This window comes from Desmodus rotundus, chromosome X (assembly GCF_022682495.2).
Source record: "Desmodus rotundus isolate HL8 chromosome X, HLdesRot8A.1, whole genome shotgun sequence".
Classification (NCBI taxonomy): Eukaryota; Metazoa; Chordata; class Mammalia; order Chiroptera; family Phyllostomidae; genus Desmodus; species Desmodus rotundus.
Window position 1 is genome coordinate 7,526,451 of NC_071400.1, and position 24,364 is coordinate 7,550,814.

General features: G+C 42.8%; 1 protein-coding gene across 1 annotated transcript; it reads left to right on the plus strand.

Moving 5' to 3' along the window:
* The first annotated feature begins 6,863 nt into the window (after positions 1-6,863).
* AWAT1 (acyl-CoA wax alcohol acyltransferase 1) lies at positions 6,864-12,380 on the plus strand. Its single transcript, XM_024555302.1, has 7 exons — positions 6,864-6,939; positions 7,852-7,959; positions 8,229-8,299; positions 9,624-9,828; positions 10,182-10,353; positions 11,792-11,991; positions 12,226-12,380. The coding sequence occupies exons 1-7, from the start codon at positions 6,864-6,866 to the stop codon at positions 12,378-12,380; spliced, it is 987 nt and encodes a 328-aa protein (XP_024411070.1).
* Positions 12,381-24,364: the final 11,984 nt, after the last annotated feature.

The following is a 24,364-nucleotide window of genomic DNA, read 5'->3' on the forward strand; positions in this document are numbered from 1 at the left end:
CTCAGCCTGTTCCCTCATTTCTAGTACCTCTGGTCCCTGGAGACATTGGAGTTTGCAACCTGTGGCCCTGCTCATTGGTCCCGGTCCCTCCTAGATCTCCCTGTCTTCTGCCTTGTAAACAGATCATGGTGTAGGGGCATGACAGGTGTTTCTCTCATTCCCATAGGCCCAATAAACCATATATGAACTTTCGCTGTTTAGAACAGGACAGTACGAGCTGATGTAATACTTCATGATCATGCAGTGGAGAGGGAAGCCCTCTTCACCCACCTCCCAGCAGCTATAGCAACTTTGGCAAGCGTACTATACCTTCTAAGATAAGGGTGGGGCCTTTATCCCACAAGATAAGATGAAGAATTTTACGATTCTTTATGACTCTTGTAGTCTGTCTGGCACCATATGTGAAAAGGGTGAGAAAGTGAGATCTGGGAACATCAAGGGACCCGTGGGGTTAAACCACTGTATCAGGGATATAACAGATGAAGGAAGTGGCAGTTACCTGTGCTTGGACTTGAGAATGAAAAAGGATCAATCGAGGGTGCACGGGCACAGAGAGTTGGCAGCTGATAAACCCTTCCTATTTAGACTGACCAGTTCTTAGTTACTCAGAGTCCAATGACATCAGGGAGACTGAAGCAGCTTCCCAGTTAGCATTTGCTGAGCCATATTCGGTGATATGACAGGTGCTTTCTTTGCAAACTCTGGTTTTCACTCCCACAGCTATCACATTGTACTAAACAAATCCTCGATCCCTGCCACCCCCAGCTTGGCTATTTTCGTACACCACACAGCATGGATTTATCCAATTGTTTAGCAGGCAAAATAGGCTTAGAAGGAACAGGCAGATAGCCAGAGGCAGGCAGTGTCCATTGGGGGAAAGCTGAGGTTGGCCAGTGACACTGCATGACGGTCTGGACCAGGGGGCCAAAGCAGGTGGGGAAATGGCAAGACTCCTGTCTGATTGTTCTAATCACCTGAACAGAGAGATCAAGATCACTTGCTTTTCTGATCTCTACCTACTTTGGACCAAGGACTAGACCTGGGTGGTGTCCAGTGGCTGTGTCTTCTTTGAGAATATGGCCTTGCCTTTTGGTTTATTCTTTACTTGACCTCCATACCTTGCTGACTTCCTAGATCTCAGAACTTCAATTTGTGGCTGATATCTAGATCTTTGTGTGACCAGGCATTGGCTTAGGGGAATACCAATGCCTGTCCTTACTTCTCTGTGACTTGTTTTGGCTGTTTGCTGCCCCATCCTATTGTGATAGAACTCAGTTGAGGATTTGATGCTGCTATGATAAATCCTTAGCAGGCCAGGGACTGAAAAAAAGGGAAAGCAGGACTCAGTTACCAAAGCTGTAGCATCAAGCAGATACTTGCAGGCCTCTGAGAAGGACACGAAGGCCAAGGCCAGACAATTAGCTGTTAAATTATGACCCATGGGGCAAAGACAGTACTTCTCATGTATAGTGCTAAAGAAGAAAACCCCTACTGGAAAAAGGTGCACCAATAAAGATAGATAGAGAACAGGACATTCATAAAACAATGATGAGAGTGTGTCATCAACCAAGCAGTACCATTCATACAATTCTGTGACATCATGTTTTAAAAAAAAGAAAGAAAACAAAGGATCAGTGTACTTAACATCAAGTTCTCACATTCCCAAGTTTCCTAATTTCGTTTGGCTATCACTCCATTTTCTTTGATATACACTTCAAGGTAACCAGGCCACCCACATACCAAGAAAGTCCCTGGCCTACGAAATTGCAATCACTGTCACCTTTAGTTCAGATGACAACTGATTAATTGTTTTTCTCCAAAAGAAAACAGTGTGAAAGCACATAAACCAACATGGTGACAAAACAGATTTCAGATGCTAGTTTTTCCAGGGTAAAGGCTGATCTCAGTGATCCAAAGCTAACAAGTCCCATTTTCCACACTTACATTTCAATGTTCCCTCAACTTGAGCTGAGGTAACTCTATGCAGTAGCACTGCCAGATCTAGTAGGATTTGGGGGGCCTTCATGAAACCTGTCTCTGGACCTGTTTGGAGAAGAGGTTCAAATGCTCTCTTCAGACTCAGTCATTTCCTTGGAGAGAGGGTCCAATTCTGCTGATGGTTGCCTGGTCCCTGGACCCTACCCAGGTTAATGGAAGCTTGAGGAAGTGTCCCATTTTTTGTACCAGTAAATCCTAAAATCTTCTGGGAGAGAGGAAACTGAGCAGTGCCACAGAAAGGGCTATGGGTGAGGATTTCTGATCAATGACCTTTCACCAACCATTAAAGACCTAGAAATCTGACCAAGTGGTGGAAGGGGCATGTCTAAAAATTAGTGCTTCCTCCATAAGAGGAGATTGGTTAAGTGAATCATGCCATATCCATACAATGAAATACTCTGTATAATCTTATAGAAGAAAATTGACATAAAAAGTATCCACAATATATTGTTAGGTGAAAAAGCAGGTCACAAAGCAGTATAAAGAATGAGATTCCAGCCCTGGCTGGTGTGGCTCAGTGGATAGAGCGCCGGCCTGTGAACCAAAGGCTCGCTGGTTCAATTCCCAGTCAGGACACACGCCTGGGTTGTGAGCCAGGTCCCCAGTGGGGGACGCGTGAAAGGCAACCACACATGGATGTTTTTCTTCCTCTCTTTCTCCCTCCCTTCCCCTCTCTCTAAAAATAAATATATAAAATCTTTAAAAAAAGAATGAGATTCCATTTTGGTTAATAAATTGTACATAATAACTAACATTTGCTGAGCTTTAAATACAAGCATACGGATAAGCAAGGCACTGAGTAAAGTGCTCTACATTAATTACTTTATCCTCATGACAACCCTATGATGTAGAGAAGTATTCATCCTTCTATAGATGAGGAAACTGAGTCACTAAGAAGTTAAGTAATTTGCCATCATTCACTTGTGACAAAGCTGAAATACAGACCTAGATGTGTTGAAGTCAAGAGTCCAAACTCTTCACAGTGAAGTATATCTATGTCTATATTTATGCAGAAGAAAAAGTGAAGAAAGAGAGATACCAGGATGGTGACAGTTGACAGTTAACAGTGGTTATTTCTGAGTGGTGTGATTATGGTCGACTTTTGTTCCCATTATGCCTTCCTGACCAGTCTGACATGTTTATGATTTATATGGATTATTTTTGTAATCAGGAAAAACAATAAATTGATTTCCATTTTGAAAAAAGCAAACAAGCCATTGGTTCTAACCAGTAGGCAGCAGACTGCTGGCAAGTGGGGGGAGTAACTTCATTACCAGGGTTCTGGAAATTCTTACATAGCCCAAGCATTGTCTAGAATGAATACATAATGTGCTTCTACATATTTTTTTTTCAAATGTCATGATGTATACAGCCACGAGGTGCATCCATAGCCCTTCATTTTACTATATATTTAATCAATCAATGGATTTTAAAAATACAACTATTATCATGTGGAAGTCTGTGACATTTTAAGCATTAAAACACAAAAGCAAGGGATGGGATCAGCTGCCAGGAGGAAAAAAATGTATGTATAGATCAACTTTCTGTAGTTTGAGTGTCTTCTCAACAACTTCTTCCTTTTTCATGGGGAGGGAGGGGCAGGAGGAAATAGAGGGGATAAAAACCCGAAAAAGCACACATTATTGAAAGTTAACCCAGGAGCAGTCCTGCAGAAGACAACTTACAAATATGAGAGAGGATGGCAAGGGAGTTGATATAGGCCCAGAAAATTCTATCATGAAAAGACAGAATGCTCATCTCCCCTATATTGCCAGGGGCTCGTCTCCAACATCAACCACAGGGATGTCAACAGTTAAGTAGGGCAGAGATGCTGCAATACCTGAGTGCTGACATTTGCTGGAGGGCCAGGCTGGTATCCAATCAGCAAAAACACCAGGAGTGGTGCAGGCCCTTAGGTGTAATGGGAGGCAAAATAAGGAGAGCTTTGTCTTTTGCCAAACTGACTCAAAGGTCAGCAACCTACCTTCCTTTCTCTCATTCTTCTCCTCTTTTGTACTGTGTCCCTTTCCCTCTATTTATGTGCATCCTATTGTCCCCTGCTGAAGTCTGTAGGACACATTCCTCCATGAGATTCCTATGATCGCATTACCCATAAGAAACCATCCTGGTCACTGACCTCAAACTAAGATTCCCACTTACCAAGGCCTTAGGGCTTTCTAGGCATTGGGGGCAGGTGCACTGACAATAAGATGCCATCCACACTCTTTTAGAAGCATACAGTCTTTAGTTGTGAAAAGTAGAAGCAAACAAACAAAAAAACCCACCAAAAACAAAACCGGAAAACAACCCCCACAACCCAACGTGCTTCAGTGAGCATAAAGTTACAACAAGGTAAGAGACAGGAGTCAGACAGAGAGAGGAATGGGTCTTTGTTCCCCCTCCCACTTTGGCCTGTATTTTGGACTCAACCTTCAACCAGGTTCCGAACTCCCAATCCCTGCTCATGGGAGCTGGTGCTGAAGCCAGGAAGACTGGCCTACTCCAAGTGAGAACATTCTTCAGTAGGTCAATGGCATGGTGAACAAGAGAGTGTAGGAAGGGGAATTGTTCTGTATTAAAAGCCAATAAAGATCTTATCAAAGGGCTGAAACCTGGGTCTGATTCAGTCTTTGGACCCAGCTGCCAATCTACTGGAAATACTACAGAGGAACCTGCTGAAGGGCACCATGAGCGTGCAGTAAGCAAAGTCCTGGCTGTGGGAAATGCTCCAGGTCAAACGTCATGGGTTCTCCAGCAGATGTTATCAGGAAAGGAAAGGTATTAAGGAGGAACCTGTACATTAAAACAGATTTAGCCCTGGCTGGTGTGGCTCAGTGGTTGAGTGCTGGCCTATGAACCAAAAGTTGCTGGTTCGATTCCCAGTCAGGGCACATGCCTGGGTTGCAGGCCAGGTCCCCAGTAGGAGGTGCACAAGAGGCAACCACACATTGATGTTTCTCTCCCTCTCTTTCTTCTTGGTTTCCCCTTTCTTGATAAGTGAATGAATGAATGAATGAATGAATAAATAAATATTTAAAAAACAACAGACTTAAACTCTTCCAAAGTGTCACAGTCATAAAACACAAGGAAAGACCCAGGAACTGTCACAGATTGGAGGAAACTAAGGAGACATACAACGTAGGAATACATCCGTAGTACCTAATGGATGCCTGAATACAACGTAGGACGTAATGGAATCCTGAAACAGATAATGAACACTAGTAGGAAAAACTAGTGCAATTTGAATCTAGTCTGGACTGAACAAAGCCTGGAATGAACAGTAATGTGCCAATATTACTTCCTTAGCTCTGATAGCTCTACCATGGTTATTTAAGATATCAACAAGGTGAAGCTAGGTGAAGGGTATAGGGAACTCTCTGTATTATCTTTGCAACCCTCCCATACATTTAAAGTTATTCCAAAGTAAAAAGTTTAAAAAAGAGAAAATTCAAGGGACATCTCAATTTTTTTCATGGGCAAGACTAAACCATAGTCATTAGGGAAGTACTTTTGAGTAACCATAGAAAGGCCAAGGAAGTCCTGGCTGGTGTGGCTCAGTGGATTGAGCTGCAGCCTATGAACCAAAGGGTTGCTGGTTCGATTCCTAGTTAGAGCACATGCCTGGGTTGCAGGCCGGGTCCCCAGTGGGTGGTGCGCAGGAGGCAAGCACACAGTGATGTTTCTCTCCCTCTCTTTCTCCGTTGCTTCCCCTCTCTCTAAAAAAAAATAAATAAAATCTCAAAAAAGGAGAAAGACTTGGGAAAAATTACTCTAAATGTTAGGATAATGCAGGGTAATGGTAGTTTGGGAGGAGGAAGAGAGTTGTCATTGAAATGGGGCACGGGGAGAGGCTTCTGGGGTGGGTGGAAAAGTTTTATTTCTTGACCTAGTGGTGGCTGCAAGGTGTTTCTCTTACAACAATTCATTAAGTCTTAGGTAGTTTTCTATATCTGGGTTTTATTTTACAATAAAAAAAATTAGAGAGACAGAGAGAGGACCGGGGGAGAGAGAGTGATGGAAAGAGAGACTTAAGAGACATAGCATCCAGTTATAGCCAGTCTATTTGTTTGGATCCTGATTCAAATTAACCAACTATAAAGAGGTATTTGAACATGGACTGGCTCTTAGATGTTATTAGAGAATTGGTAAACTTGTCAGGGGTGATAGTAGCATTGTTATTATGGAAGGAAAATCCATATTTTTGTTGATACATAGTGAAGCATTCAAGGATGAAATGACATGTCTTAGAAATGCTTAAAAATACTCCCAGAAAAAAAAAGAGTGGGGAAATAGATGAAACAAGTAGGGAAAAATATTAATAGCTTGAAGATGAACACAAAGGTAAAAATGTGTTACTTTTTCTAGTTTTATGTGTGTGTGGAAATTTTTATAATAGCAAGTTAAAAGAGGGAGACAGCCCCAAACCTGACTGCCTCAGGTCAACATTCTGCGCCAACAGAGACATCCCCCAGGGGCTCCCCACTCCCACAAACCTCCAGAGCTCCCTTCCCACCAGCCATCTCCTTGAGGTCCAAAGCCAGTAGTCTTGGAGTGGCCTGTGAGAGATGTTTCCCTTCTCTGGATCTCTGGGTCACCAGGACTAGATGGCAGTCCTTGTCAACTTCTCCATCCTGATGTCCCAATAATCCCAGAAGAGAGAGTCAAAGGGCAAATGGGCAGGGTCCATGGCTCAGGCTCTGAAGTCCTTGACCCTGAAGTGCGTGGGAGGTGTGGGACAGAACAAGAAGGGAAGGGAGCAGATGAAAAGCCTCCTAGGCACCAGTGAGTGAGCTTCTGGAGGCTGGTGTCACCTGTGGTTGGAACACTGTTCGAGGATCTTCACCTCTGTCAGGCTCCTGGGCATCATGCCTTGTCTCAAGCAGCCTAAGCACTTCCAGAGTCTCATAATTCTTCACTGGCCCTTGTGCTACGTTGTCATTTGTGAGTACCAGCTGAAGCGTGCAGAGCAAGAAGCCAGAGTTAGGGGCTGAGGCAGAGCTGGGGTGATTTGTGAGCTCATAACAAGTTTCACCTCTGGCCTCTCATCATTTTAGATAGTACTACAGAGGACAGGCAAGGAGTCTCAAGTTCCCTGAGTACCCTGGGGAAGGAAGAGCTAGAGTCCCAGGGGACAGTAAGGACAGGCAGGGAGATAGAATGGGGCAGGATGGAGATGAGTAAGTAGATCTAGCTCATTTCAGCCACTTGGTCATACTCACTATCTGGAGATGGGAAATGAGGCCCATGGAACAGGCATAATAGGTTCATGATCATAAGGAAACAGGGAGTGAGGCAGAGGAAGGATTAGTATTACAGACTTAGAAAAGTATAGCCTGTGTTTGAACCATAGTTTTCCCCTTTGGGAGGTGTGGGTGGTAGCATGGGGGGATACAGAGATAGTGGAAGTAATGGTGAGGGGAAAGAGGACAAGAATGGTAGAGGGATACAGATGCTCTGTGGGTAGGGTTTGGGGATTTATAGACAGTGTATGGGCAAGGGAGGGCGGACTAGTGGTTCACCAGCGTTCTGGGATGACGGATAGGAGGGAGACAAGAGGAACCAGGTGATGCGCAAATGGGAGCAGGAGGAGAATCTGGTGGCAGACAGGGTGCAGGAGTAGAGGGATGGTGGGTGGGCAGGGAGGCAGGTAAGTGAAGAAACAGGGCTGGTGTGTGGTAGATGATAGAGGAAATGTTTGAAGGACAAATAGACATGGGCAGTGCATAGGAAGGAGCTGAACTGTGCAGAAAGCCAGGACCAGAGGCTTGGGTAGTTTGGAGGGCTCTTAATAGGGCTGGAAGTGGTCAAGTCCTGATGGCAGCACAAATTTGGTCTGCCTTGCTCCCTCATCAGTTTGGATCATGATCCCATTGTTTATTTACTTGCTGTTTACATCATTGTGGCCGCTATCAACGCTCTACTTTGTCTGGTATTTCCTGGACTGGAAGACCCCAGAACAAGGTAAGATTCATGGACCTAGAAAGAACAAGACCTAAGAATGATCCATTTTAACCTGTAGCTAGGGAGTCGTACTCACGGTGCCACAGGCCTCTTGTCCAGTTTCTCAGGGCCACAGGAGCTGGGCCAGTTAGGACCATCCTGGAGTCTCCTCCTTTTCTGTCTCTCTAGCAGAGCCATGGTCCCTCCATGCTGGCAGGGAAGCCCTGGGTGAGTGGGAGGGGTGGGGTTGGCCCACACAGACACTATCCTTACTGATATTCCTGTCTCAGGTGGACGGCGATCTGCCTGGGTAAGGAACTGGCATATCTGGACCCATATCAGGGACTATTTCCCCATCACGGTAAGTGTGTCTTCCTTGGAGTCCCTCATAGTTCCCCAAGTACTAGGAATTTATGCCAAATGACCAGGGTTGTCCATAAAGGTAATGAGCATCCCGGACAAGTTTCAATGCAGGCTAGACATACTTAAAAAAAAAGATTTTATTTATTTATTTATTTTTTAGAGAGAGGGGAAGGGAGGGAGAAAGAGAGGGAGAGAAACATCCATGTGTGGTTGTCTCTTGTGCAGCCCCTACTGGGGACCTGGCCTGCAACCTAGGCATGTGCCCTGACTGGGAATCGAACAGGCGACCCTTTGGTTTGCAGGCCGTTACTCAACCCACTGAGCCACACCAGCCAGGATTAGACATACTTTATGATCCAGCATTGCCCTTGGGCACTCATGCTAGGACACTTTGGATGTTCTTGGAATGACCTCACAGGTGACATAGGCAGAAATGCAAATGCAGTTCTGTTCAGTTTAGTAAGCCCTGACTGAAAAGAAACTCTATGCCACATGTTCGGGGTACAGAGAAGTGAGTAGAATACCATGCTCTGCCATCAAAGACCTCACATCTAATGGGGAGGATAGGCAAGTGTATACAGTGCCCGGCAAAAGTAACATCTGCTTGAGTGTGGTTGGGAGGATAATAATATGGGTGTAATAACATATACTTTTAATTTGAACATGTCACCTAAAATGTCCTATGGTGTGCTTGAGTGTGATATTGTTATGTTACAGAATGACATGCTTATGATTTTGTAAGGAAAGATTTTGTAGCAGAAAAGGGTGTTATTTGTACCAGGCCCTGTATTTATGGTTCGGTACAAGATCTACAAGTAGTTCAGAGGATGGGTAAGGAAAGGCTCCATGGACATGGTGATATGCAAGCGGGGCTTTCAAAGTTCAATAAAAGTTACTTAGGTGGGCACTGAAATGGGGCTCAGGGGTGGGGAGAAGATACCTGGGAGAGGTTCTAGAAATGTACTGCTGCACGGATCCTCTGAGCACACTTTGGAGCAGGCAACAAACACTGTCTTGATTTTGAGATTAGAGCTTGCTGACCTTTTTCACTTAAGAGCACTCTGAGAGAATGATGCCACCCACGCAGTGCACTGATAGCTCCCTGCCGCCATAGGCAAGAGACCTGGGAGTTCAGCTGCCCCGATTCTATGTGGTTTTTCAGGGGCCTAGGAAACCCGTGCCTCAGTCCCCCCAAACCCACCCGTGGCCTATCTGTGGAAAAGCTCTGCTTAGAGAGCACCCTGATGCGTGCAGTATGTCCAACTTTGCTTGCCCACGTGGTCTTATTCCACCTCCTCTGTCAATTATCTCTATGGCTGCAGATCGTGAAGACTAAAGACTTGTCACCTGAGCGCAACTACATCATGGGGGTTCACCCACATGGCCTCTTGACCTATGGCGCCTTCTGCAACTTCTGCACTGAGGCCACAGGCTTCTCGAAGATCTTCCCAGGCATCACACCCCACTTGGCCACTCTGTCCTACTTCTTCAAGATCCCCTTGGTTAGGGAATACCTCATGGCTAAAGGTGCTTCTGTGGCAGGAGATTAATGGCAATAAAGGAAAAGAAAAGGGGTGGTATTATAGCTGGAATGCAGAAAGTCCTTCAGGTTATCCCACTGGAAACTTTCCTGCTGTACTTTCAACCCAGTGCCTCCTGCAAAGTGGAGATACTGCCTCAAAGTGAAATGTCTTATGTTTGCTCACAGCCTTCTCTTCTCCACACCCTTTGTCCCATCCCATTCCCTCTTCTCCTGAGACCCATGGGAACAGAGGATACACAAACAAACCAGTCAGCAGTAGAGTAGAGGGTGTTCCCTCTCAGCCCTTTCTCCTCTGCTGATCATTTTACTCCTGTCTCTGCTCCTTGATTCTTTTCAGGTGTTTGCTCTGTGAGTCAGCCAGCCATTGACTACCTGCTGAGCCACGGCACTGGCAACCTCGTGGGCATTGTAGTGGGAGGGGTGGGCGAGGCCCTGCAAAGTGTGCCCAATACCACCACCCTCATCCTCCGGAAACGCAAAGGGTTTGTGCGCACTGCCCTCCAGCATGGGTAGGTGTTCCTCCCAGGGCAGGGGTGGGTGGCCTTCTCTGAACAGCTTGCCCTGGTAGGCGATGCCAAGATAAATGAGACGTGACTCTTGCCTTCATTGAACCAACTAGTGACTAGGGGAGATAACTATAGAATTTCAAAAAGGTTTAAGTTATCTGCTCCTTCTGAGCTAACTGGATCAGTTCCCAGCAAGCCAAACTACAAACCCAGATTCATTATCAGGGGAATTGGCTAGAGCTGCCCTAGTATATAGAGGACTCCTACGTTATCAATATCAGCATCTATATCTGTCTGTGAATGTTAAGTGCAAGAGGCAGTATAGTATGGTCAGTATGCACAAGGATTTCGAATTGGGGGTCTGATTTAATCCTGGCTCCCTGACTTACCACGCACTCTAGGACAGGTTCCTCAATCATCCTGACACTTCATGTGTTCATCCTTTCATGTGGCTACTACTAATTGTACCTACTTCATTGGGTTATGGTGGGGTTTAAATGAATTTATGTGCATAAAACACCTACCATGTGCCTGGCACACAGTTAGCCACTACAACTTAGGAGTAAAGAGAGGAGGTAAGGAGCAGGAGGCCAAGGTTGGAGCTGCAGATTGTCCCATCAGCTCAGTAAGCTGGCTCATTGGAAACAGGGACAGTTGTCCTACTGCAGACTCAGAAAAGAGGGAAGCATTTCCTCAAAGGACCCTGCCTTAGTGGTCTCTTGATCAGTCAGAGCAAATGTAGGGGAGAGAGTGCTGAGCGCGGAGGAAGGAGTCCTGGAGTCCAGTCCAGGTCCTGCCACTCACTGACTGCCTGAGTCTGGAAGATGAGAAAAGGACTCATTCCCTCCGTGTCTGCTGTCTCCACTGTGAGGAACCAGTAAGGTCACATACATCAGAGTGCTGGGAGATTGTTATTAGTAACTCTCACAGGAAGCCCTAAGGAGCCCCATTCCCTATCTAGGACCCTGTCAGGCTGGATTCCTGTGGCCTATGAGAGAGGAACGACTTTTTGCTGTGCTAATCCCAAGACCCAACAACAGAATACCTCACACATAGTCCCTGTGGGTGTGAGGTGTATCATATAGACACATCCATACAAAATTATCGTCATCTCTGTGCTCCCTACTAGTAGGAACAGAGTCAGCTATTTCTCCCCCTGACACCTCCTAGAAGCTGTGGGTCTCTGGGGATCCCTGCCCAAACTCTTCTTCCTTTGCTGCACCCCCATATCTTGCCCCTGGCCCACAGAGAGCACTTTTTACTGGCTTTGAACTTTTCAGGATAAGAGACACGAAATACGGGAGCCCTGTTTAGTGCAAGAAGAAATTCTTTATGCCATAGGGACTTCATAATGGATGGGGTCCTGACCACGAACACACATTCTTCCTGGGTGGTTCTCATCTGGTCTGTGTTTGGGAAATAAGTTGGGGCTTTCTTACAGGTCTCATCTAGTCCCTACTTTCACTTTTGGAGAAACTGAAGTATTCAATCAGGTGGTGTACCATAAGGACAGCAAGATGTTTAAGTTCCAGAGCAGGTTCCGCCAAATCTTCGGTTTCTATTTTTGTATCTTCTATGGACGAGGCTTCCGTAGAGGCTCTGTTGGGCTCCTGCCATACTCGCTGCCTATCACCACTGTGGGTGAGTGCTGCTTTCAGCCCAAGGCCACCTCAGTTCTTTCTCAGCTTCCACCTCAGCCCTGCCCACCCTTCCCCCATCAAAGGAAGAGGGCAAGTGGGACCCGATATGCTGGGAGTTGATTTGGGATGTGAGAAGATCAGGCCGGGGGGTGGGGCATGGAAGAAAAGAGAAGGAGGTTAATGAAACAGAAGAATCTAACGTTTGCCCTTTCTCCTTTGGCATCTCCCATGGCAGTTGGGGAGCCTCTGCCAGTGCCCAAAATCGACAAGCCGAGCCAGGAGGTGGTGGACAAGTACCACGCACTCTATATGGAAGCCCTGAAGAAACTGTTTGACCAGCACAAGACCAAGTATGGCTTGTCAGAGACCCAAAAGCTGCTTTTCTTGTGATTGAAGGGGCTGTGTGCCCAAGAGAGAGTTCCTGAGCCCTGGCTGAGGTGGCTCAGTGGCTTGGGCATCATCCCTCAAAGGGAAAGGTCGCTGGTTGGATTCCTGGTCGGGGCACATGCCTGGGCTGCAGGCTGGGTGTCCAGTCGGAGCACATGCAGAAGGCAACCAATTGAAGTTTCTCTCTCTCACCTCGATGTTTCTGTCCCTCCCTTCCCCTCTTTCTAAAAACATAAAAAAAATAAATGAAAACAAAAACAAAAAGAGAGAGTGCCTGGAAGGGGAGACTCATTTGCTACTACCCAAAAGGGGAGAAGGGAGGTGGAGGAAAGCTAGTGTGTGGTTGGACACGCCATCAGGAATTCCTTCCTTGCCACAGAGCCCTTGTAGTTGCTGTCCCTGAGGGTCTTCACTCAGAGGGAGCAGTCCTCAGATGGAGACATCCTGAGGCCCCTCAGACCCAGACAGGCATGCTCCCTGCTGGTCTCCCTACTGGCATCTCATGTCTGAGCCCAACACCCCTGGGCCTGGAGGGCTCAGAAGATAGCCAAACAGCTTGAGTACCTGCCACTCTAGTTGCTGTTGTTGTTGCTGTGTTAATGCATTTAAAACATTGACATCTACTTTGCATACCATAAATTTAACTCATTCAAAGTGTAAAATCCAGTAATATTTAGTATAGTCACAGCATTGTGTAACCACAACCGCTATCTCATTTTAGAGCATTCTTCAGGACCCCGCCCCCAAAAGAAACCTGGTGCACATTACCAGTCATTCCCCATTCCCCCATGTCCCCAGACCCTGGCAACAACTAATCCACTTTCTGTCTCTTTGGATTTGCCAATTCTGGACATGTCATATAAATGCAAGCGTAAAATAGGCGGTCTTTTATGACTGGCTTCTTTCTCTTAGCACAATGTTTTCCAGGTTCATCCAATTTCTTTTTATGGCTGAATAATATTTCATTGTATATGTACATCACATGTTTTATTCATTCATTGATGGATTTGGGGGTTGTTTCCACTTTTTGGCTATTATGAATAATGCTGCTGTAAACATTCATGTACGAGTTTTTGTGAGGTAAGCTGCTGTCTCGAAATACAAAGGTTTACATTATGTCCACACCACTCAGCTAACAAGCAGGACTTTCAGATAGACTGAAGGCATCTTACTCAGGGTTTCTTTTCAGCTGGCAGAGGGATTGCACACAGGTCACTTTGTCCTCATGTTGGTCTTCTAACCCCATCATCCCAAGATATTTGCTACCTTCCTGGGAGTTCTACTATGGGGAATCCACTTTATACCTATATTTTAAGTGCTTACTAAGCTTTGTTTAAAATTTTTTTCTTAAAGCTGTATTCTGAAAGTTTTCAAAGACTAAATAAAAACACAGATGTCTCTTCTATTTTTTATTTTTATTCAACTTATTGGGGTGACATTAGTTAATAAATTATACAGGTTTCAGGGCTATAATTCTATGATATCAGCTGTATAGTGTATTCTGTGTTCACCACCTCAAGACAAGTCTCCTTCTGTCACCATTTCCCCCCTTTACCCTCTTCTATTTCCTCCCATCCCACAGATGGCTCTTCTTCCACAAGGCAATCAACGAAAGACCCATTTAAAAATATGGAAAATAAAATATTAAAAATAAAATAAAATAATAAAAAACTTGGAAAGGAACAAAAGTTAAAAGGCTATCTAGAAACTCATACAACTCAATAGCAAACAAACAAACAAACAAATAATTCAATTTAAACATGGGGCAGAGGACCTGAATACACAATTTTCTAAAGACCTGTGAAACACAGCCAGCTGCTGCTAGTGCCGGGCCTGGGGCCACTTAATGAGAGGTACCGGGGCTCACTGACGCCAGATGCTGCTTGTTTGAGAGAATTTAGGAAAGTCTGAAGCATGAGCCAAGACAGGACATTCACACGGTAAAGGAACTGGAAACAGCTTGGGGGGGCTTGCATGTTGGGTGGGAAGAGGTCTCAGGGAAGCACCACAGGGCTGGGCAAACAGTGTAAGCCAGGTTGATGGAGACTCAGACAAGGCGCCTGCTTGCCATCTCTGTGGAGGGTGGGTTCATCAAAGCAACAATGGCCTCTGCCAGCACTTCTGTCTGGGAGAAAGATGCCCCCCTCACCACTCTTGCCCTGATGCAGGACACTTCAGTGCTGGAGCTCAGAGGGAGTGAGTCTGAGTAAGTTTGTGTGTGGGCTCTTTAAGAGGAACTGCCTGGACAGTGAGGGACAAATACCGTATGATCTCACCTTTAACTGGAACATAATAAATAGAAGAAAAAGAAACAAAATATAACCAGAGACATTGAAGTTAAGAACAATCTAACAATGGGCAGGGGGGAGTGGGGAGGGGACAGTGAGGAGAGGGGATTACAGGAACTACTATAAAGGACACATGGACCAAATCAAGGGGGAGGGTGGAGGTGGGGTGGAGGGATGGGGAGAAAAGGCACACAACTGTAATTGAATAACAATAAAAAATTAAAAAATAATAAAATAATAAAAAGAGGAACTGCCTGGGACTCCAGAAGTTTTTGTCTTCCTCAGCCTCAATCCCCATCGGCTTTTACAGCCAGAAGTTATGGGGACTTCTCTTCCTAGCACAGGAACCCAGTAATGGGGTGCCTGGTGTGGGGCTGGGACTCCTTGCTCCTCAGGGGCTGGCCTCTGCAGCTGAGATATCCCTCCTGATTTTTTCTGCAACACGTTAGTGTGGGACGTGCCCTTTAAGCATTTCTGCCCCTCCTACCAGTATCCACTTGACTTCTTTATATCCTTAGTTATAGGACTTCTGTTCAGCTAGATTTGAGGTGATTCTGGATGATGATTGTTCTGTGGCTTAGTTGTGATTTTGATATGGTTGTGGGAGGATGCGAGTACTGCATTTACCTGTGCTGCCATCTTGAGCAAAAGTCCCTTGCTATCTTATTGCTATCAGCTACTTGCTCCTCAAAAATTCACTCCCCCATGTCTTTTCTCCCCACCCTCCCCCTCTCCCCTACAATGCAACCTTGTGTCCTCCATCACCCTCCTTCTCCTTCTGAATATTTTTAAGATACTCTAAGGTTTTGTTCCATACTCTGGTTATTACAATGACTTTATATGAAGTGATCATCAAGGGAACTAATCAGTAGGACGTAATCATAGAATGTGAAGGCAAGAAGGAGTATTTCTAAAGAGCAGCCAGGATGGTGACCCTAGGGGACCAAATAGCCAGGGGTCCATCTGAGGTGATCATAGGGGGCAATAAGTGAGCAGAGCACTTGAGTGGTGTCCAGAAGGCTGCCCTACAGAGGGAAGAGCTGTACTTAGAGCTATCAGTCAGGAAGTTCACTGTCTCTTAAAGGCATACATCATAAAGGCCAGCAAAGGCCCTTCTCTGGCCCTACTAATCTTTGATCACTCCTTACCTCCTTACCATGGTCTAAAGTAATACACTGGACTACTTCATGTTTTCTGAACATTTTCACTTTTTTTTTTTTGCCTTTGAAACCTGTTTTCTCTACATGGTAAAGCCTATTCATCTTTAAGCCCACATGAAATATCACCTTCTCAAGTGAAGCCTTCACCAAGCAGAATTAGCAACCCCTTCCTCCATTCTTTCATAAATCTTTGCTGGCTCTGCTATTGTGCTTAACATATTATATTACAGAATAATTATTTTCTTCTACTTGTTCAAAAGCTTCTTGAGAATAAAAACTATAACCTACATGTCACAATATTCCAAATGTTTAAAGCAGTGCCTGGCATGTGAGAGCCACTTAATATGTGTGTATTTCCAGGAAAGAAAGAAAGGGTTTCATAGAAGAAAGGTACTAAAAAGATAATGTAAGGGCATATGAATCAAAAGTATGGTAGTCAATGAAAGTCTAATAAGCTAAATACGATATCATAAAAATACATAAGCGAAAGACTGAAAAAACAAGTCTGAGGAGACCTGACTGGTATGGCTCAGTGCATTGGGCATCATGCTGTGAACTGAAAGGTCACTAGTTCGATTCCCAGTCGGGGCACATGCCTGGGTTGTGGGCCAGGTCCACAGTTGGGGCTGTGCAAAAGGCAACCGATCGATGTTTCTCTCCCTCTGTTTCTCCCTCCCTTCCCATCTCTCTAAAAATAAGTAAATAAAATCTTCAAAACAAATTTACTCTGCTAAACACAGAGTAGAACTTTGGAATTTACATATTTCATGTAGCTTCAACTATCGCTACACTGAAGCCCCATGAGCAGAAGGTCTATGAGTGCCTCACTCATATCTGTGTCCCAATCCCTTAGCCCAGTGGCTGGCTCATTGTGGCTGCTTAAGAAATGATTGTTGAACCCTGGCTGGTGTGGCTCAGTACATTGAGTGCTGGCCTGTGAGCCAAAGGGTCGCTGGTTCGATTCCTAGTCAGGGCACATCCCTGGGTTGCAGGCCAGGTCCCCAGTAGGGGGTACTTGAGAGGCAACCACACATTAATGTTTCTCTCCTTGTCTCCCTCCCTTCCCCTCTCTCCAAAAATAAATAAATAAAATTTTTTAAGAAAAAGAAATGATTGTTAAACGAATGAATCCAGAAAGTCCATGACATGTGGACAATTTCTAATTCTGCTAAAATAAGTGACTTATCTAGTGAGTGAACTGTAGGAAAGATGTAAACTTGGCTTTGGCACCCTCCACTCATGGTTAACTGCATGAAGGGTGTGAAGGAGAAGCTTGAAATTTTCAGTTATATCTTTACTGCATTTGTGCATGGAAATCATATGGTCTCTGGATGCATGCTTTGTGCTGTATTCCAAGGGTCTGCTGTATAATGTGATTGGAGACATCAATACTCAGCTATCAGAATATGACAAATCAAGTAAAAAACTGATTTTTAAAAGTATGGAGCTGAATAACACAATAACTAATGTAGATTAGCCTGCCAAATGGTAAGAACATAATGAATAGGACAAACAATTACATTTTCTTTTCAAGTGCATGTGAATAATTCAGAACTATTATTTCTGTATTTGAATACAAAATGCTCTTAGTAAATAAAAGACAGAAATTTGACATACTATAGTACACAGTACAGTGAACTTAGAAATAAATAATAAATGTAGAATTAGAGTCCCAGTTGAATAGGAATTTAAAATCTTGTCCTAACAGGCTCAGAAAATAAATTTAGAGGCAATAATAGCATATGTTAGGGAAAACAAACAAAATGAAAATGCAGCAAGGAAGTGCTCAAAAAACAAAAGGATGGGGACATGTCAAAGGGACACACAAGAGCAACCGGGAAAAGTTCTCAAAGGCCAAATCTGGAACAATTTGAGTAACAAGATAAATAATGTAACACTGGATTTTTATTCAAAGTATACAATAAATATACATGAGTTCCTATTGACGTAAACAAATGATTGAAGAAATGAATGAATGGTGACAAAGAGACAAACCTTCCTTACAGAATTACAAGTAATGTATGTAGATACTCTCTCCTCCAGTAGGTGGAGCTTGATCCTCTCCTGACCTCCAAGTGTGGACTAGACTTAGCGACTCAGTTCCAAAAAATAGAGTGTGGAAAGTGAAAAACAGTAACTTTAGAGTGGAAAACCCAGGCAAACACAACCTAAAGCAACTGATCAAGGTTAACATCACAAGCAATAAGCCATGTTGGTATCATGTAATGAGAAGGGCACTTCGCCTTGGTGGTATTCTTCTCCAAACCCATAAGCCCAGTCTATGAGAAAAACATCCAAAAAGCCAAAGGAACATTTTACCAAATACCTAACCAGTCCTCCTCAAAATCATTGAAATCATGGAAATAAGAAAAAATGAAGGAACTATCACACACAAAATAGAAACTAAAAAGATATGGTGACTAACGGCAATGTAGTACCCTGGATGTTAGTAGAAAAACTGGTGAAATCCCAATAAAGGATGGAGTTTCGTTAGTAGTAATGTACAAATGTCAATTTCTAATTTTTAAAAAATCTTCACCTGAGGATATGTTTGTTGATTTTAGAGAGAGAGGAGGAGAGAGAGTGAGAGTGAGAACCATCTATGTGAGAGAGAAACATTGATTGGTTGCCTCTCATATGTGCCTTGACCACGGATCGAACCTGTAACCTTTTGGTGTATGGGACAATGCTTCAACCAAAAAAGCCACCCAGCCAGGGCTTAATTAGTTAGTTTTGACAAATGTACTGTGGTTATAAAAGATGTTAACATTAGGGGAAACCTAGTGAGGGGTGTATGGGAACTCTGTGTATCATCTTAGCAGTTTTTCTATAAGTGTAAAATTATTCCAAAATAAATAATTTATTTTTAAAAGTGTATAAACTGATGCCAAACTGATACTGAGAGGAAAACTCATCACTTTTAAATGTTTGTATTAGTAATTAGAAAAAGAGCAATTAATTATACCTGTACCTCAAAAGTTTAAGAAGTGAAAGGAGAGAGAGTCCACTAATTAATTAGAATACAGGGGTGGGTAAAAGTTGGTTTACAGTTGTTCATGTGGAACATAATACAATGATTAGTAATAATACAAGAATAAACTCTGTGTTTTGTGTACTCACAACTGTAAACTTACTTTTGCCAACCACTATATATAAATTAGAATATATATAAAATGAATCCCAGGTATGTGTGTATAAATAAAAAATAAAAACATATATTTATATAAATACATAATAATAGTTAGATATAAATATATAAAATAAATCCCAAGTAGGTTCATAGAATTTGTTCAATGAACACTGTATTAGTCTGCTCAAGCTGCTATAAGAAAATACTACAGACTGAGTGGCTTGAACAACTGAAACTTATTTCCCCACAGAGTCTGAGAAGTCGAAGGTAAAGGTGCTGGCAAATTCAGTTCTCGGTGAGAGCTCTCTTCCTGGCCCATAGGCTGTCATCTTCTATGCCCTCATGTGGCCTTTCCTCGTTGTGTGCAAGAGAGCTCATAGTCTGGTGGGTTTGTTTGTTTGTTTGTTTTTTTCTGATAAGAACACTATCCTATTGGATCAGGGTTCCATCATTAAGATCTCTTTTAACCTTTATGACTTCCTTAGAGGTCCCATCTCCATACAGCCACACTGGGGGTTAGGGCTTCCATAACAGAGTGCATGCTATATCCAGAGCATAAGAAGATCACTTTCAGACCTAAGAAATATTCCATGTCAGAATCCAGACTCTAATTGCTTTTCAACCAATAGGGTTTTCTCTGTCAGCTGTATAACAGCAAAATGATGGAGACGATCTAAATGTGCACCAATAGGGAAGGTTAAGTGCATTTACCCAGTGGAGTACTATGTAGACATTGAATGTGACATTGCAGAATTATTTTTTTTAAAGAAAAAATCTATCTTTCTAGAGTAGTAAATTTTCCTATTCCTACAATAGTCAGTGTTGGACATTCTTTTCTTTTCCATTTTAGTTTTTAAATTTTTAAAAATTACAGTTGACATTCAATATTATTTTGTATTAGTTTCAGGTGTACAGCATAGTGGTCAGACAACCATATACTTTACAAACTGTTCCTCCTCATAGTTCCAGTACCCACTTGCCACCATACAGAGTTATTACAATATCATTGACTATTCCCTATGCTGTACTTTACATCCCCATGACTGTTTCGTAATGCCAATCTGTACTTCTCAATCCCTTCACAGAATTATTACTTTTGACAGGAAAAAATGTTAGCAAATACATTGTTAACTGAAAAACAGAGTTTACAAAACAGTATGCGTACAATGACCTAATTTTTGTCAAAATAGTGTATGTGTGTGTGCATAAAGAGAGAGAGACAGAGAGACATAGAAGCAATTGACACCCAGAAGCTGGCCCGGCACAGCTCTGCCACGCTATTGTCATGCTGTGAGACTGGTAGATTGGACACAAGCCATATAACAGATACCGACCTCACAGTAGGTCACCCTGATGCCATGATACAGTGAAATAAAATAAGGCCACTCTGTCATTTTGTCTAACTACAGACAAAATAAGGTTACTTTGCTGCCCACCTAGTACCCAACATCCCTTCTCACAAACAAAAGCAATCACTGCTCTTTCTTTATCAATGAATACTTTCTCCTCTTTCTCCTCTTCCCTTTCTGTAAGATTTATTGAGTTACCCAATCATAGAATTGCCCCGCACTTTTTGACAGCATCCAATCTAGAGTGAACCTTCACCTACACAGAGCCTCCCCTAAACCACGCAACAAAACCCAAACCCTACAATAGTTTCTTTCTAATGCCCTCTCACTCAAAATACTCCATGGTTCCCCCTGACATGTGTTCTCCCTCACAGCAATGAGTGATAAACCCAATTTGTTCAACTACAGATATGTTCTTGGTAGTCTTTGGCTAGAGCGGGAGATGTATGTGTTTATTCCCAATTTCATTGTTATTTCTGTAGCCACTGAAATTGTATGTGATCAATGATCATGTGATTTCATGGTTACCATTATATCCAATCAGCATAAAATCATAGTATTATGAACAGGGGATGTTATTTGGACTTATTATTAATATCTGAATATATACTTTCAAATATAGATAAGCATTCTAAATATAATTTGGAGTTGAAAACTTCTGTGCTTTATATGTTGCAATTCTACCAAAGTACCTATATGTATGTATATATATGCATATTTATATAGAGAGAATTATATATAATTATTAAAGTTAATAATTAATGATAGTTATAAAAGCTGTTATTTTGTGTACAAAACAATTAAAACATTTCAAGTAATTAACTAAATAGAAAAGTAGATTGATAATTAATATGAACATTAAGGAAGAATGTGTTATCTAGATAACGTCAGAAACAATGTTGTATCCTCTTTGAAACAACAAATGCTTATGAAAACTTTAACCATAAAGATTAAATTAGCCCTGGCTGGTGTGGCTCAGTGGTTGAGTGCCAGACTGTGAACCAAAAGGTTGCCGGTTCAATTCCCAGTCAGGGCACATGCTGTGTTGCAGGCTGGGTCCCCAGTTGAAGGCATGCAAGATGCAAATGATGAATGTATCTCTCACACGTCGATGTTTCTCTCCCTCTCTTTCTCCCTCCCTTCCCCTCTGTCTAAAAAAAAAAGATTAAATTATATCTTAATTCTAATCTTTATAGAACTGTTTAATATACTAATACTAACAACATTAGAATAAGTTTTAGGAACTATATTTAAATTTTAGTTACCTAATTCCATTTAGACAGTGACTCATTCTTTTCCAGTGACCTCAGCTGAAAGTGAAAATTTTAAAAAAGATTTTATTTATTTATTTGTAGACAGAGGGGCAGGGAGGGAGAAAGAGAGGCAGAGAAGCATCAGTCTGTGATTGCCTCTCGTGCACCCCCTACTGGGCACCTGGCCTGCAACCCAGGCATGTGCCCTGACTGGGAATTGAACCAGCAGCCCTTTGGTTAGCAGGCCAGCACTCAATCCACTGAACCATACCAGCCAGGACTGAAAGTGAACATTTTTTAATATGCCAAATGTGCAAACTAGACAGCACAGCAACAACCAAGCAGCTCACAGTGCGGAGATGTTATAATGTTATAATTGCTGCACTGTTAGGTCAAATTTTTAAAAAATGACTACTGAAGATTTTAAGTTGCAATAAAGTAATTTTTTTATATAAAACTTTAGATTTACTCTGATATCCCAGGGATTCATGCTAAAATGGATAATAATATTTAACTTTGTCCTGAGTTTCAGTTGAATATTAACTTTAATTCTTGGCCATTCAGCATTTGGCCAAAATGGGTGTCCTATGTCCCTTGCATCTGTTTGTAAGAAAGGATCTGGAAGGGTGTACACCAACGTACAAACAGTGACTCTCTAATTTTCTTTATGGTGGTCTTTATGTTATGTTTACCCATCATCCCAGTCTTCCCTACCCAGAGAACCCCAACTTGGTTTTGAGCATCAATAAACCCAACTGCCCATACACATAGCTCAGGTTGGCCACATGATTTCACTCTGGCCAATGTGATTTAAGCAGAAGTCTACTGGGTGGGGTTAGGGTTAGGGTTAGTATATGTCAGTAAGTTTGGTAGATATCACATAGAACCCCATCTGCTTAGAAATTCACCATGGACATTATGATGTTAAAGGCTCTGGATAAATCCAGTAGTAAAGAAATTCTTAACATTGTGTAACCCAACCTTTTAAAAACTTAGTAACACCTATTACTATCCTTGAACATGTGCTTTGGGAAACTGCATTAGAGAAATGAATAAAGACAAAACCTTGTAAAATCAAACTAGCTAAAATCCTTAAAGAACCGGAGCAATGGCTACCCTCTGGAAAAGAATCCAGCAAGTCTGAGTGGGTAAAAATAAATGTTTTATTCACATTGGACATAAAGGATTATTGGTAGTGAAGAGAATGAGGCTTACACTGAGCAGTAAATTAAATATCAATGAGAAATACACAAAATGAGCAGGTGCCAGCAGCATGTCGCCTGAGAGGACATGAGTTGATTTTACTCTTGAGTTTTCCAAGTACATCTGGTTTATTCTTTCCAGCAGTAGATCTAAGAGTGTGACTAGAGCCTCAAGTGGTGGTACAAAATTTACAGTAATAACCAGCCAGCCCCAAGAAAGTTTTCATCTCTCTCCTTCTTTTAGAGAGTTCCCATGTTTTAATAATTTAGTTTGACTCAAGGAGGGATAATTTGCCTTCTTCCCACTCTGTGACCTAAATACATAAGCTCTGGCAATCAAACATACACCAAGGTGCCTTCAGATACAGACTCACTTGGTTGCACTCAACTATTTCTGCATTTCCTTTTGGTGATGAGCCACATCTTCATTCATACTGGAAATATCAGCTCTGTAGGTTTCAGCACATAACCCACTCAGTGGGTTATTCTGAAATCTATGGAAAGAGGTAGAGGGGCATGGGAACTCAAAGGGAAAGATGAGTATAAACACATGTGAACAGATCTTGATTATAAAAAGCTTTTTGAGATTGGCCTCTTTAGTTAATGTCGTTGGCTAATATCTCTTGTATGCATAGATCCAGGTTGGCAGGAAATCAAGTGTTTTTCATTATCTTTTTGAGTGTCTTACCCTCCCTACTTTCTCTTAGGGATTTGACACTACTGCTTGCTTCCTTAATCTTTTTGTTGTTGTTGTTCAAAGGAATTTTAAAAAATAACTTGTGTAAGGCCTTTTTGACACTCTCTTCTTCCTTGATACAATACTAGAGTCTCAACTTGTTTCCTCCCTAGCCATCACTATGGTCATCTTGAAGTGAACTGTTCTTAGTCTTCTGCTTCTCACACTCAAGTTCCATTCTCTGTCATGATCTTAACTATCACTTCTAAGCAGCACCAAATCCAAATTTAGAGTTCTAGTTCCTTGTCTGGCTACACTAAGCTTGAGAACTGTCCAAAAGGGCTTCCCACACACAAGGACAATAAATGATGTTTCTTCATTTGTTACTCTAGTGACACTTTACAGCAGCCCTGCCAAAGAGTTATTGCTGTCCCCAGTTTACCAAAGAGAAAACAGAATCCCAGAGAGATTAAGAAAGTTTTCTGAGATCACACAGCTAGTCAGAAGCAGATCAAGGATTCAAAGCCAAGTCTGGTTATCTGACAATTGCTTGTTCTTTCTGCTCCTCATCACCTCCTTCACCAAAGTGCTGGCTTTCATCCCATCAATGAAGGAGAACAGAGGCCCAGGTAAAGCATTTAGCCTAGCTAGTTGGGAACTGCAAGGTGAAGAAGTAGAAAATGTGGGGGAAGTGAAAGCTCAGATGTACCACCTTGTCCTTCTCTTCACTTCCAGGTTAGCCTTACAGGTGGGCCGAGTAGTGAGCAGCCAGTGTAGTGAGATGTGAGAGCTCCTGAGCAGGCCTATTTTCCTTCAAAATATCTTTCCAATGCCTTCCCTATCTCCACTATTCCTAAAGTGCCCCAGATCTTGGAGTTCCTGTAGCCTCTTAAGGTGGGAACACACCCAGGAGAAGAAACATTAAACTG